This window comes from Ahaetulla prasina, chromosome 1 (genome assembly GCF_028640845.1).
Source record: "Ahaetulla prasina isolate Xishuangbanna chromosome 1, ASM2864084v1, whole genome shotgun sequence".
NCBI lineage: Eukaryota > Metazoa > Chordata > Lepidosauria > Squamata > Colubridae > Ahaetulla > Ahaetulla prasina.
In genome coordinates this window covers 12081977-12097943 of record NC_080539.1, presented here as the reverse complement: position 1 = coordinate 12097943, position 15967 = coordinate 12081977, and the positions used below count along the sequence as shown (strand labels likewise).

Here is a 15967-nt window from a genome sequence, read left to right as displayed (position 1 = left end):
TAAGTAAGGTGGTTAAGTGAGTCATGCCCATTTTGCAACCTTTTTTTTTGCCACAATTATAAAGCAAATAATTTAGGAGTTGAAGCCCCCACATCCTAAATATTAAGAAATACTACCGTATTTCCCCGAAAATAAGACCCTGTCTTATATTTTTTTTGAACCCTGAAATAAGCGCTTGGCCTTATTACCATGCACTCAAAAGCCCGATTGGGATTATTATCAGGAGATGTCTTATTTTGGGGAAAACAGGGTAGCTTTGTCTGGTATCATTCTGCCTGCAGAAGCATCATCTCTGTTCATGCCAGCTGCCAATGCTCTTATAATGAAGAATTAAAGTAAAAAAGGAGAAATGCACATCAACCAATCTCCATCTCCTAGCACAGGGGGGATTGCATCTAACGTCCTATCACGGATCCATTGTATAATCCTATCCACAGTCTTCTTACAGGTCAGGCTCAGATAAGGATAAATGAAACTTAGCATTTGGATTATTTCACAGGGAAATCATCTCTGCTTTAATTGAAAGCAAGAACATCCACCGCACGAATGTTTCCAGAGAACGATTTTAATAATCAAATCCATCGTTTGTTGAAACAGGACTTGCCGAAGCATGCCATAAGAACGTTCTTGTAATCTTTCTATGGTACGTTCAGCATTTCTAACAAGGAGAAAAATCAGAACACTGAGAAGAGTCTGTCAAAAGGTCACGCAGTCAATAAAAACTGGTTTAAACAGAATCACAGAGTTATCAGGAGGATTCTTCCTTTGGCTTTTCGCTGGGCTCTGTTTTTGGCTCTGGATTTTCTGTGCTGACCTCCTCTTGCTGAAGTATCTCTTGAAGCTCTAATACAGGCACGGTTGATGGAGGCATTGGAGCAACCTATTGGATAAAAGCAGAGTTACAGCACAGTGTGCAAAAGGGAAACCAGAAAATTATTATTATTTATTATTATTTATTTAATTTTTATAAAATGAATCTTTACAGGTCAAAGTAACACAGCTTTAGTTCCCGATCAGGTTCCGATTAATCTATCAAACCAATCAATTCTCATTCTCTCTTCTACATGCAAAGGGAATCCCAATCAGAAGCAACATCAATAAGATGTCAATGTCACAGGGGGCAAGGACAGTACAGGTAGTCCTCGATATGTGACCACAACTGAGCACAACATTTCTGCTACTAACTGAAACATTTGTTAAGTGAGTTTTGCCCCATTTTATGACTTTTCTTGCCACAGTGGTTAGTGAAAGACTGAAGTTGTTAAATTAGTAACACGGTAGGTTAAGTGAGCCTGACTTCCCCATTGGGCTTTGCTTGTCAGATGGTCACAAAAGATGACACATGGACCCTTCAACTGTCATAAATATGAGTCAATTGCCAAGCATCTGACTTTTGATCATGTGACCATGGAGATGCTGCAATGGTTGTAAGTGTGAAAAACGGTCATAAGTCGCTTTTTTCTGTGCTTATTTTGCAGCTTAAGTCTTCCAAGCTTTTCCTGTTACACTGAATTTTGGCCACCACTGTAGCTATTGGCCTAATACAGCGTTTCTAAACCATGGCAACTTTTAAGATGTGTGGACTTCAACTCCTAGAATTCCCCAGCCGGCTTTGCTCTGTGACTGACAGGAACAGCATAACAGCTCTTCCCATCCCCCAAAACTGCTGCACCTAGACTTGAATGGAAGGATACAGTTGGGAGAGGCAAATGCCAGGCAAAAAAGTTGCATCAGCAATTCAAGACAATTGAAGGCAAAAGGAGAAGGGGATGGCAGAAGGTAAGATGGTTTAAGATAGTGTCACTGATGCAATGAACATGAATTTGGGAAAACTCTGTGAGACAGTGGAGAATGGGGGGGGGAGGCTGGCATGCTGTGGTCCATGGGGTCACGAAGAGTCGGACCCAACTGAACAACAACATGGGACAACATTAACAAATGATAGAAGATGCGTACCACGTCTCCAAAACAACCAATTTGATGTATAACTCCTAGAACAAGCATATCAATTCTAGGCACTTATTAATGGAAAAAATAATACATTGAATAATTCAACATGCTGTCATCCTTTCTAATTCATTTCTCCCTCAATGTTCCTTTTTATGGAGTCCCTATGTCCTGGGGTCCAGGGCATTCTCAATACTGAAGGCAATGTTAGATTTGCTTTGCAAAATGACGGTATCCCTCTTTTTTTTTCTTTTTCTTTAATTAAAGGATTTGCTTATTCTGGAAGATAAGTTAATCTGGATCTGTCTCTTATCCAATAACGACTTTGGTATTAACCCTTATGCAGCTTATTGAGGCTCGGCTGAAAATACCACCTTATGTTATGGATCAATTCAAACAGACGCCAGGTTTTCTCTGCTGAATCTCCAAAATTTAACCCCTTCTACTCCTTCCAGGAGGGACACAGTGGCTCAGTGGCTAAGACGCTGAGCCTGTCGATCAAAAGGTCGGCAGTTCAGCAGTTCGAATCCCTAGTGCTGCGTAATGGGGTGAGCTCCCGTTACTTGTCCCAGCTTCTGCCAACCTAGCAGTTCGAAAGCAGTTTGTAAAAAATGTAAGTAGAAAAATAGGGACCACCTTTGGTGGGAAGGTAACAGTGTTCCGTGCGCCTTTGGCCTTTAGTCACATGACCACAGAAACGTCTTTGGAGAGCACTGGCTCTTCAGCTTTGAAATGGAGATGAGCACCGCCCCCTAGAGTCGGAAACGAAGAGCACATATGTGCAAGGGAAACCTTTACCTTTTCCTTACTCCTTCCAGAAAACCTCAAGTTTTCAAGGTTTTTGTTTATTTAGCATATGGGGATGTTACATAAGCCAGGAGGCTCCAATGCTAATGCAGAGTAGTTTGGCTGCCTAAGACTGCTAGCCCTGGTTTGGTTCATGCTCGCACAGCTTTCCAAGGTGCACCACAGGGGGCGAGCTAGTTCCGCACTATAAAGAAAGACAAGCTGTTTTCCTGCAGCATCCTCTAGAGCCCTCTCCCTCTTTCAAAGCCTTCTGGCAAACAGACGTCGCAACCAGGAAGGCTCAGTGCCTGCAGGATTCTAACCGTCCTCACGAAGCACTGGCTTGTCTCCTCAACGAAGTGGTACCTACATATCTATCGCATGTAGCATGCTTTCAAGCCGCTAGGTGGGCAGGAACTGAGGTGAGTGATGGGAGCTGCCATGCAATGCTAGGACTCGAACCGCTGAAGCAAAAATTATCTCCGGCATCATTGAGCCACTGAGCCACCGTGCCTCTTCTTCATTTTCAAAAGATTCAAAAGAGTTCTACTAAAACGCGATTACCATATCTGTGATTTAATCACTATGCCACGTTTATGACAGTTGCGCTTCGTGCATCCCGACGTGACACAAAAAAATGTAATACTTACTTTTTTGCCCTTTCTTGATAAAACCAGACCCTCTGCCAAAAGCGCTTTTCCTGTTTCTGCAAACAGTAGGTCTTCGTCCATTTCTCCCTGCTTCTTCTTCAGTTCATTGTATTTCTCAACAAACCTGGAATTCCAAGAGGGAAGATCGTAATTCCCAGTCCGTGAACTTGGAAGGAAAAAAATCCTTAGGGGAGAGTTTATTCACTTACCTCTGACAGGGAGATTTATAATTTGATCTTGCTAGTTCAAACATACCTGAACCAGTTCCATAGACTTCATAAAATTTCCTAAAGAATTAGATAAGAAATTTCGATTTAGGACTTATCTCCATGTAGACAAAGACTATTGCTATGTTCGTATTTATTTACTAGATTTATATGGTATCCAGCTCAAACGTATGTCACTGGGTGGCAAATACATACTACTTAGCTCTAATAGTGCTTTATTTTCTCCCCCGCCTTGAGAAATGAACAGGCTTCTTACAAATTGTATTGTTCACTTGAAGTCTTAGTCTAATTCAAGGTTGGCAAAACTATCATTTTTCCTGCAGGAAATGGGGATGCCACCTTATTATCCACGGAAGCAAGGGATTTCAGTATATTTTTTCCCCTATTTTTTAAAGGGATTGTTTAAAGATGCCTGTCAAACGTTTTATTTATATTTACTTTGATTCCCCCCATCCGCAGAAATTCTTGAGAAATTATACACTGTCATTTAGTAATTTTCTGCTTCAGTGTAACAGGAAAAGCTTGGAAGACTTAAGTTGCAAAATAAGAATAAGATAACAACTACTGTAGTGGCCAAAATTGTGGAAACCTTTTGGGAAAAGTGTATTTTTGAGGCTTGATGGCTAATAGCACTTTTTTTTTTTTTGGAGTTTCAAGATAATCCTATTCCATTGCTGGAATGGCCTGGGAATAGCCAATAACCCAATTGAAAGTCTATGGAGCCAACTAAAGAAACTTATCAGTCAGAAGCAACCCAGTAATAAAACCCAGTTAATAGAAGCAATCCCTCAATCTTGGTTTCACATGACAACAGCTGCAGAACTAAAAGACTTGGTTCACTCCATGGGAAGACGTTGTAAGACCCTAATTCATGCTAAAGATTACCCAACAAAGTATTAACTGACATGGCGATCATTTTTGTATATCTCATTTTTTCTATGTGTTTCACTTTTCTTCTTTATACTGCAACTACTCTTCTAATAGCAAATCCTTCATAAAAGTTATTGCATTACATTCTTGATTAAGTTATCTTTCCTTGGAGCTGTTTATGATCACGCCCCCTCCACCCACAGTCCCATGACTGATCTTGAGACTTTCAAGAAAAGATTGCACTGCCATTTGTCAGAAATGGTATAGGTCCTCCTGCTTCAGCACGGGGTTGGACTAGATGACCTATTAGGTCCCTTCCAACTCTGTTAATCTGTTAATCTTCAGGCACTCAGCAACACAGCCACATTCACAGTGTCCCATGGTCATATTTTACCATAATTTTGCTGAAAACCAGCACTAACTTCCAATTTTCGCAAAACTGGGCTCGTAATAAACCATGTTTTCCCTTAACAACCATGGCATTTGCTTAATGACTGTTGCATAAAGGGTGGTAAAATCGGGACAGTCACATGACTGACCCATTTTACAATCTTCACAACTTACAACCAGTTGGCGGTCATATCTCGAGAACTACTTTTGTCATTTCCTGTGGCATTCGCCAAGCCATCGTAACAACAAGGGACAAAGTTTGTATGCAGTAAGTTCCATGATAACATCCCTATTGCTTCAAACTGCAAGGAGGGGAGAAGGAACGATGCTTTCGATCTGAAAAGCTACTGCTGTTTACAACATGCTTATCCTGCCTTATATCTAAAAGCCCCGGGGATGGAAAGAAGGGAATAAAAAGTCTGTCTAAAAATCATACTCTTAACACTGTGAAACAGTGACAATGAGAATTAATGACTGTCAAATTTGCTCAGTAAGCTTCCAAGTCTGGATGTCTCAATCAAATCTCAATTGTCTCAATTGCCATTCAAAATTCTAATTACTTGCTATCAGCAATAATTGACAAAATGCAAGGTGGATGAATTAGGAGTATGATTCTGTACAGGTCTAAAACTGCCAGTTTGGTGTCGTGGTGAAGGTGCTGGTCTAGAAACCAGGAGACTGTTGAGTTTGAGAGTCTCCTGTAAGCCAGCTGGGTGAATATGAGTCACCAGACCAACCCGCCACAAAAAAGTTGTTGTGGGGAAAATAGGAGACAGGACTAATAGGTATGCTCTCTACCCTGAATTGACCAAATATATATTTTAAAGGGTTGCATTAAAAAATCTAATAATAATAAAAGTAAGCACGTTTTTTTTTTAGTTAGTTAGCATTATGTAACAAAGATACACGCAAATCTGTAGTTGGCAAGTTTGGGGAGGGTTTTTTTTAAAAAAAAATAAAAGTACTAATGCCTATTCCATGCAACTCAAATCCAGTCCCCTAAATGTGAGACATAAGCCATCTTTTAGCTTTGTTGATGGACATTTTATAATGCTTAGCTACTCTAGATTTTTATTGGTATATTATGTACTTCCTGTATTTTATCTATGGCAGAGGTGTCCAAACTTGGCTTTGCTGGCTGAGGAATTCTGGGAGTTGAAGTCCACAAGTCTTAAAATTGCCAAGTTTGAACACCTCTGATCTATGGACTTCTTGGTAGTCTCTGATAACCAGGTAACTTGGGTAACAAAATGTCTGCAAGCAAACAACCAAGTTCAGAGACTATCAAGAACTCCACAGTTCAACCATGCCAATTTCCTACCAGCTTCCCCTTTGAATTTGCTTGTCAAAACCCACTTGGTGAAGATTACAAATGGCATAGCCATGGGACATTGTAATTGTCATAAATGCATACTGGTTGCCAAGCACCTAAATCAAGGTCATATGACTGCGGGGAGATTGCAACAGCTGCATCTTCGAGGACCAACAGTAAATCTTTTTGAGTACTGTTTGTGGGAGGTGCGATAGCGCAACGGCTTAAGGACGGTGGATCTGCTGACCAGGAATGGTTGACACTCAAGCGGTTTGAGCACTGATAGCATCATGGGATGGGGTGAGTGACCATCATTCAGCTCTAGCTCCTGCCCTGCCCAACCAGCAGTTTGAAAGCATTATTGCAAGTAGATCAACAGGTACCACTCCGGTGGGAAAAGCTAGTTGCAAGAGGAGAATGGGAGCTGGACCTCCCTGGACACAAGGCGAGATTGGCGGAAGAGGCCCAGAAGTTGCTGTCAACCCAAATGCCGCTAAGCCACTTGGTGCAAGCTAGTTCATCTCCTGTGGCACACTATAGATAAGGGCACAGGCACAAAACCGAACAAACTAGCAATTAAGCTGCCAGACTATTCTGTAAAGTGTAGAGTTCCCTGACAAATGTATGCCACATGAAATAATAACAACAACAACAGCAACAACAAAAACAAGAGTTGGAAGGGACCTTGGAGGTCTTCTAGTCCAACCCTCTGCCCAGGCAGGATACCCTACACCATTTCAGACAAATGGTTATCCAACACTTTCTTAAAAATTTCCAGTGTTGGAGCATTTACAACTTCTGCAGGCAAGTTGTTCCATTGATTAATTGTTCTAACTGTCAGGAAATTTCTCCTTAGTTCTAAGTTGCTTCTCTCCTTGATTAGTTTCCACCCATTGCCAATAAATAAGTGCTGCCTATAACTTTGAACAACACTGAACAAGCAGTTAAGTAAGCAAGTAAACAACCTGTAAATAAATGGGAGGAGAGGGGAAACAAAGTGGAAAAAGAAAGGATAGACTCTTACGCTCTGATCTGATCCTCCGGGTACAGTATAGGGGGCACTGTATCTGTTGTCTTTCCCACTAACGGGCGAGTATTGCGATAAATGGGCTCCCGCAAGGGAGGGAAAGCCTCGTAAACATCATACCAGATGGGTTTCTGGGATTCGCGCATTGCCCCAGAGCGTAGCAGATTCTGCACCCTGCAAGGAAAGAATAAGAAGACAATGTGTATAGAGGAAAAAAAGGGGGAAAAAACATTACTATCATATTAATCAATGCTAGTAGCAAAATTAATGTGTTTATTAAATATATTACGGCTACCCAATGCAGAAGCCACTGGTCAGGTATAATGCATAAAATAAAAAAATAAATAAAATAAAACAAAACATAATATAAAATAAATAAAATACAAAATAAAATAAAAATATAAAATAATTTAGAAGAGAAGAGAAGAGAAGAGAAGAGAAGAGAAGAGAAGAGAAGAGAAGAGAAGAGAATTTTTTATTCGCCAAGTGTGATTGGACAAACAAGGAATTTATCTTGGTGCATATGCTCTCAGTGTACATAAAAGAAAAAATATAAATATTATATATATATAATATATAAATAAAATATAATATAAAATGAATATATATATAGATATGACAAATAATTTGACTAATACATTTATAAATTCCTATACATATATAAATATACATTGATATATTAGTCAAATTAACACATTGATATTTTATGGTTTTTATGGGTATTTTATAATTTTATTAAATTTTGTAAACCCACCCTCTCCAGAAGAGAATAGGAAACCATAATTAATGTAATACAATAAAATAAATAGATAAAATATAAAACGGATCCTTTTCATTAAAGGGGCGGGTTACAATGTAAGGATATTTCCTAAATACCGTAGGTCAGAACTTGGCAGTTCCTTTCGAGAGTAGACTGCCTCTGAAACTGGAGGTTCGACCACTTTCGGGTTTGCAAATAGCCCCGTCCTGCTCCAAGAAAACCGCAACTCTTTGTGCCTTCCAGGGATTCCCAGGGCTTTTGCCATCCAAACATTGTATTTTTACAGAGAGCGCATTTATCACAAATTTCCTAGACTTTTTTTTTTTTTAAATTAACTGCCCCAAAGTAGCCACGTTTTCATTTCGCCGCTTTCGTACTCCCTCGTATAAATTTTATGACCGCCGCTTTTCACAAGCCTTAACCCAATATGCAAGACGGAGGGGGGACCCCAAAAACCCACCGGGTAAAGATTGTTCCCAACTTCTCCAACCGGCTCCCCGCCATTACGTCTGAAACTAGGCCTAATTTAGGCCTCTCTTGGCAACGCAAAGCGGCCCTTAGCAACCCCGGGTCACGGAAACGGAAGCCGAGAGATCTCGCGAGACTAGAACCGCCGAGACCTGCGTGATAGTTAGTAGCAAGCCGATACGGGAGCAATATAGATTACAAAGGCAGACAGAAGCAATCGATAAAGGAGCGCCGCTGGAGGGAGGATAGCCTTGGCTTGATGCAAAAGGCGAAATAATCAAAACTGAAAAATCATTTAGATTCTCTTGTGATCTCTGCCCGGAACTGATTTGCCATTAAAGTTCTTACTTATGCAATATATCCAATATATCCTTACCTATCCAATCTCTTTCCACTTATGACTGTATGACTGTAACTTTGTTGCTGGTAATCCTTATGATTTATATTGATATATTGACCATCATTTGTGTTGTAAATGTTGTACCTTGATGAACGTATCTTTTCTTTTATGTACACTGAGAGCATATGCACCAAAACAAATTCCTTGTGTGTCCAATCACACTTGGCCAATAAAAAATTCTATTCTATTCTATTCTATAGGTTACAATGCTTACAATGCATATTCCTATTAATTATTATTTATGCCTCACGAGCTGGGACACTTTCTTAGAATTTTTTTTTATTTATTTACATTTATATCCCGCCCTTCTCCGAAGACTCAGGGCGGCTTACAGTGTGTAAGGCAATAGTCTCATTCTATTTGTATATTTACAAAGTCAACTTATTGCCCCCCCCAACAATCTGGGTCCTCATTTTACCTACCTTATAAAGGATGGAAGGCTGAGTCAACCTTGGGCCTGGTGGGACTAGAACCTGCAGTAATTGCAGGCAGCTGTGTTTTAATAACAGGCTATCTTACAGCCTGAGCCACCACAGCCCTAAGAAGAATTGACGTTCTTCTTGTAACAGAGCACCAGAGGCTGAATTCATGCAGTTTGCAAAGCCAAAACTTGGTTTGTTTGAATGTGCAGTGTGTAATTTCAGAATTAAATAGTAAGAGATTCTTTGGCTCACTTTTCCACTGTAAAGGCAACATTTCCCAACCGTGGTGACTATGATGTGTGGATTTTAATGTGACTGGGGAATTCTGGGAGTTGAAGTCCACACATCTTAAAGTTGCCAAGGTGGAAAAACATTGCACTACAGTATGACTAGTAAATAATGGTTGAGTTTACATCTTAACATCTTCCTGAACATAGTGTGGCATGTTTGGTTTAGTGCGAATCCTGTCACTTTGGTTTTTAAACCATGATTGATGGCTTAGTGTCAGAAATCATATTTTTTTAGATTTATATCTCATCTTTCAGGAATTATTCATAGCATTTCCTTTTATTTTGTTGTTGAACTCACAGTCTCCAGCTTTCTAGGCCAGATCCTTCATCATTATACTTTTTTTTTTACTTTTTTTAAATTTGCATTTATATCCCGCCCTTCTCCGAAGACTCAGGGCAGCTTACACTATGTCAAGCAATAGCCTTCATCCATTTGTATATTATATACAAAGTCAACTTATTGCCCCCAACAATCTGGGTCCTCATTTTACCTACCTTATAAAGGATGGAAGGCTGAGTCAATCTTGGGCCTGGTGGGACTTGAACCTGCAGTAATTGCAAGCACCTGTGTTAATAACAGACTGTCTTAGCAGTCTGAGCCACCAGAGGCCCCTGGTTCGAATGGTTCGATCATTCATTCATCTTGTATACCATCCAACTTGGTTAGAGGCAACTCACCTGGAGGCAGTTCATACCTCTTCCACAGTCACCTCTGCTTTTCTGTACAGAAATAGGTGAATAACCTATTGGGGATGAGGTAGTGAATCCTGCCGTGTGCAGGTTGTGCTTGATGACCTCTGAGGTCCTTCCATACTCTACCATTCTATGATATATTGACCTAGATTGCACATGATGGATTACTTGGTACACATAACACACTATATGGATAAGGGTGCCCTTCAGGTGAGCTCAGACCCTGCTAACTATACAGATGCTTTATTGCATTTTTAAAACGAAAATACAAAAGTAGTTATCCAATATTTTTCCCCAAGATGGTTTTTGATCTACCTTACCATGCCTGGGATTCTTGGCTTTGTGGTGGAGGACATGGAGAAATCCATGTTATCAATTTAGCCACTGCAGTGCAAATAGTCCTTAACAATCACTCATTTAGTAACTATTTGACGTTACAACAGCACTGAAAAAAGTGATTTACAACCAGTTTTCACACTTAACAAACAGTGCAGTGTCCCCATTCATCTTGTATGCCATCCAACTTGGCTAGAGGCAACTTACCTGGAGGCAGTTCATACCTCTGTGATAAAAAAAAAATTGGGCGCTTGGCAACTGACGTGCATTTATGATGGTTGCAGCATCCCAGGATCATACGACTGCCGTTTGTGACCTTCCCATCCCTCTTCCAACAAGCAAAGTGAATGGGGGAAGCCAGATTTTCTTTTTCTTTTTTTTTTTGCATTTATATCCCACCCTTCTCCGAAGACTCAGGACGGCTTACACTATGTTAGCAATAGTCTTCATCCTATTTGTATATTTATATACAAAGTCAACTTATTGCCCCCAACAATCTGGGTCCTCATTTTACCTACCTTATAAAGGATGGAAGGCTGAGTCAACCTTGGGCCTGGTGGGACTTGAACCTGCAGTAATTGCAGGCAGCTGTGATTAATAACAGACTGTCTTACCAGTCTGAGCCACAGAGGCCCCTAACAACCTTAACAAGCTTAACAACCACATGATTTAATCCAGGGGTCTCCAACCTTGGCAACTTTAAGCCTGGTGGACTTCAACTCCCAGAATTCTAGGAGTTGAAGTCCTCCAGGCTTAAAGTTTGCCAACGTTGGAGACCCCTGATTTAATCAACAATTCACGATTCCTTTATCAACGATGGGGGGGGGGAAAGTTTGTAAAATTGGGCATGCCTCACTTAACAACTGCCTGGCTTAGCGATGGAAATTCTAGTCCTCATTCTGGTTGTAAATTGAGGACTCTTTGTAGACAGCCTCTGAAGTTGCAGGTGGTCTCCAAGATGTTTTGTAGTTCGAGACATTAACTATTAAAAGGGGTTTTAAAATGTTTAAAATGTTGTGTTGTAAGTGTTGTACCTTGATGAACATATCTTTTCTTTTATGTACACTGAGAGCATATGCACGAAGACAAATTCCTTGTGTGTCCAATCACACTTGGCCAATAAAAAAAATCTATTCTATTCTATTCTATTTTAAATATTTGACAAGAGTGTGAAGTGGAGCTATGCACACACTTGTCTGCCACTCGCAAGGCCCAGTTCTGAACAGGCCACAGCCCAGTATTGGGCTACAGCCTGGAGGGTTGGGGATCCCTGTCTTAAGTGACTAAGGTTAGAAAACCATCGATGTAATCGTTTGCCAGTGCTCACCTAGTAAAAAGGCTTGAAGAATCTTGGGCATTTCTGAAGTGGGTAGAGAATGTATTCTCACAATGGCATATTTTCAGTTGATTGAAGTTATTATATAGTGCTAGAACTGGCTGGATCAGTGGCTGCCTGGGTGAAGCGTGTTCTGGGCACGACCCAGCCCTTGCTGGCTCATTCATTTCCTGGGAACATTTTGTGAACTTCTCGGAGACATTGTTTGACCATCAGGTTTAGAAACGGAATTCTGGACTAGATGGTCATTTCTTCTCATTCAACAAGACTCTTCCTTGGGTATATAAAAACTTATCTTTGCAGCAGTGGTGGGTTTCAAAATTTTTTACTACCAGCTCTGTGGGTGTGGCTTGGTGGGAATGGCATGGTTTGATGGGAGTGGCTTGGTGCACGTGGCAGGGGAAGGAGACTGCAAAAACTCCATTCCCACCCCACTCCAGGGGCAGGATACTGTAAAATCTCCATTCCCTCCCCAATCCAGGGGAAGGTTACTGCAGAATCCCCATTTCCTCCCAATCAGCTGGGACTCGGGAGGCAGAGAATAGATGGGGGCGGGGCCAGTCAGAATTTTTACTACCTGTTCTTCGAACTACTCAAAATTTCCGCTACTGGTTCTCCAGAACTGGTCAGAACCTGCTGAAACCCACCTCTGCTTTGCAGATCAGAACAAAAATGTCTCGTGGTGGAGGAGAAGCTGGTTCACACATCATATGAAGCTATGATTTGTATAATCCTGTGCTGAGTAAATGTTGTGACCCAGGCCCCAGTAGGTAGTAGGAAACTCAAGTCAGTGTAAAAACGAACAAACTTTATTCGAACAGCTGAGAATTACTTCATTCTCAGCGTATTTCAACTAAATTAAAGCACATTCCTCCCAACACAAATTCCTCAGTCCTATCACCAACCTTGGTCCAATTAGACAAACTGCCAGAGGCCTTTCATGGCAAAAGTTCAGAAGACACCGATACAAAATAAATGCAAGAAGACGAATGTTAAGTTCTGGAAGTAACGAGGCTGGAGACCAGGGTAGTGACAACAGCTCTTTAATATAGGGTGAACCCAGCAACAGGCTGGGGGAAAAACCTCTCCTTTTATACAGTTCTGGTGGAGGCTTCGTCCAATCAGCAACGTGCTGATTTCCCGCTCAAATATTTAAAGGTATATACAATAATACATAACACTCCTCCCCTCCCAGAAAACACTTTGTCTCTATTTACATATTATCTACATGTTATTTTTCGTGAGTCACGCAAATAACCTGGGCGCCTCCTAGTTCTTTCAGACCTGCGCGGTTCAGTTCTGGTGGTGTTTTGAGCTGGTCGGAGCTTTTGCTCCTCCCAGCTCTGTCTCTGGGCCAACGGGCTCCGGATTATTTGCAGCCTCTTTTTCTTGGCCATCCGCCCTGGATTACTTGTAATTTTCCTGCTGTTTCCTCGGGACCCTGATGGAACTCTGGGACCTCAGCTAAGTCTTGCGCCTCCTGGGTCATGGTCAGCTGTGGGTTCAAATAAGTGTGTGTCATAATCGGTTTCTATTGGTTTGGTTTGATCAGTTATTCGCTTCCTTAACTGATCTACATGGCGCCCATACTCTGTTGTCTTGTAGCTCACCCAGTATGACTTGGGACCGGTTGTTTTGATTATTTGTCCTGCGAGCCAGCTTGGGCCGCCCCATAGTTGCGGGCCCACACTTGGTCGCCTATGCCCATTTCCTCGCTTTTCTATTTCCCCCTTGTAACCCTCTGGTGTGTAATGGGGATTCAAACGGTCCAGTGGGCACCGGAGTTTCCGTCCCATCAATAGTTCGGCTGGGCTTCTGCCGGTAGCCGTGCTCGGGGTTCTGTGCTGGATCGCCAGAAAGAAATCTATCTTGGTTTGCCAGTCGCCTGGCTTGAGTCTGACACGCCTCCTTAGCGCCCGGACGGAACGCCTGCAAGGCCATTCGACGCAGGGTGGAAAGGCGCAGAGAGGCATGTCGGATGCCCTCATCTGCCAGGTACTCTTCAATTGGGCTGCCGTGAATTGCGGCCGTTTCTGATACCAGGGTGTCAGGCAACCCGTGGGTTGCGAATGGTGGCGAGGGCTGCGATTACTGCCTCGCCGTGGTGGATTTCATGAGTATGATCTCCAACCATTTGAATATGCATCGACAACCACTAGGAGCGTTTGGCGTGAAAGGGCCAGCAAAATCAATGTGGATTCTTGACCAGGGCCTTGGGGTTTCTCCCATTCCTGACTGGGGCCGCTGGGGGTAGGGGTCTGGACTCTTGGCAAGCCTGGCATTTCCTACCCTCTCAGCAATCTCTGCATCCATGAGTGGCCACCACATAGCTTCTGGCTAGCCCTTCATCCTCGATCCCTGGGTGCCTCGTGGAGGAGGTCCAAGACCTTTTCCTTAGTTTGATCGGAATTACCACACGATCACCCCATAACAGGCACCCCTTGAGCCAAGAGCTCATCACGTTTCTTGGCAAACTCTTTAAACCTTTCGCCGCGCGGCCACCCTCTTTGTACCCAACCGAGTACCGTCCTTAACACAATGTCCCGATACGATGCCCGAGCCACTTCCTTGGATGTGACTGGGCCAGAGTCCAAAGAGTCAATCAGTAGGATGGGCGTCCCCGGAGTGGGATCTTCGATCGCCCCTGGTAGTGGGCATCTGCTTAACGCGTCCGCATGCCCCACTTCTTTTCCTGGTCGATGTAGCAGTTTATAAGAATAAGCGGCTAAAAAAATTGTCCATCGAGTCAGTCGTGGTGACAGTGCCACAGGCGTTGGGCGGTCGCCAGCCAGTATTCCTAACAATGGTCGGTGGTCAGTTACAATTTCAAACTGCCGCCCAAAAACATACTGTGAATTTTTCACCCTGACACAATTGCTAGCTGCTTATCTAATTGGCTATAGTTCCTCTCTGGGAGGACATCGTTCTAGAATAGAACGCTATAGGGGCTTCTGTGCCGTTTGGAAGTCTGTGGCTGAGTACGCCCCACCCCGTATGGGGAGATAAACCAGCACTAGGGCAATGAGTTGTGATATTGGATGAGCAGGCTATAACTTGAGAGCAGGTTCTTTACTGCTTCAAAAGCCCTATTTTCCGACTTTCCCCAAGACCAAACAGTATTTTTTCCTAAAAGTCTATGCAGCGGTTCGGCAACGGTCGCTTTGTTCTTTAAAAAGACCGCGTAAAAATTCACTAACCCCAAATTGCAATCGGTGCACTTGAAGGCCCTGTGCGTTACAATCGTTTGGGCTTCGCTGTGCGGCGTCTACGGGCAGTTGTTGGTAGGCTTGGGCCAAGTCTAACTTTGCAAAGACTTGCCCTTGCCCCAAAGAGTGCAGTAAGTGTTGCACCACGGGAACCGGGTAAGCGCCTTTCTGTAAGGCTTTGTTAAGCGTCGCCTTGTAGTCAGCGCAAATTCTAATTGACCCGTCCGGTTTTATGGGGGTGACGATTGGCGTCTCCCACTTTGCGTGATCGACTGGCACCAAAATCCCTGATTTATGAGCTTATCAGCTCCTTATCGATTTTGGTTTTAGGGCAAAGGACTCTCCTCGCCTTAAGCCTAATGGGGCTACCTGGGGTCTAAGTTGAAGGAAATAGGGGTCCCTTGTACTTGCCCAGGCAGTCCTTGAAGACATCTTGAACTCGTTAAAGAGAATGTCTTTCAGGTTACAGTCACTTCTGTAGATGCCAGTCACTCCCATGCCCAGGGCACGAAACCAGTCTAGTCCCAACAGACTGGGCAGGGTCCCTTCAACGATCGTGATGGGCAGGGTCTTCTTGTGTGGTCCGTGACTCGGACGGAGGTGGTCCCTCGAACAGGGATCGATTCCCTGGTAGTCGTGGACTCGTAGCGTTGTGCTTGCAGGTGGCGCTTAGCGACTGACGGCAGTGACTTCGCCAAAGTGTCCCAGGACATGATGGTGATCGCTGATCCCGTGTCTACTTGAGCCGGCACCGTACTCCCTCTATTTTTGGTCTGGTGAAGATCTTCTTCTCCACTCGGGTTGAGGCGCGCCTATGACCACAGTCGTTTGGTTTGAATCCGCCTTT

General features: G+C 42.9%; 1 protein-coding gene across 2 annotated transcripts; it reads right to left on the bottom strand.

The window, feature by feature from the left end:
- Positions 1-488: 488 nt before the first annotated feature.
- Positions 489-8559, bottom strand: MRPS23 (mitochondrial ribosomal protein S23). Of its 2 annotated transcripts, none has more exons than XM_058164211.1 (5): positions 8430-8559; positions 7207-7383; positions 3593-3670; positions 3384-3507; positions 489-880 (listed from the first exon to the last, which is right to left on the bottom strand). In XM_058164211.1, exons 1-5 carry the CDS (start codon positions 8471-8473, stop codon positions 749-751), a joined length of 555 nt encoding a protein of 184 aa, XP_058020194.1. In that variant the 5' UTR covers positions 8474-8559; the 3' UTR covers positions 489-748. The 2 variants fall into 2 exon arrangements, with proteins under 2 accessions (XP_058020194.1, XP_058020193.1); XM_058164210.1 differs by lacking the exon at positions 8430-8559 and adding an exon at positions 8086-8423.
- Between the last annotated feature and the right edge of the window lie 7408 nt (positions 8560-15967).

Coding starts and splice junctions, on each gene's coding strand:
- MRPS23 (XM_058164210.1), bottom strand. CDS start 8,234: ATGGCAAAAGCCCTGGGAATCCCTGGAAGGCACAAAGAGTTGCGGTTT. Junction 3,671..7,206: donor CCGGAGGATCAGATCAGAGC/GTAAGAGTCTAT, acceptor CTAATTCTTTAG/GAAATTTTATGAAGTCTATG. Junction 3,508..3,592: donor TATAAATCTCCCTGTCAGAG/GTAAGTGAATAA, acceptor TTGGAATTCCAG/GTTTGTTGAGAAATACAATG.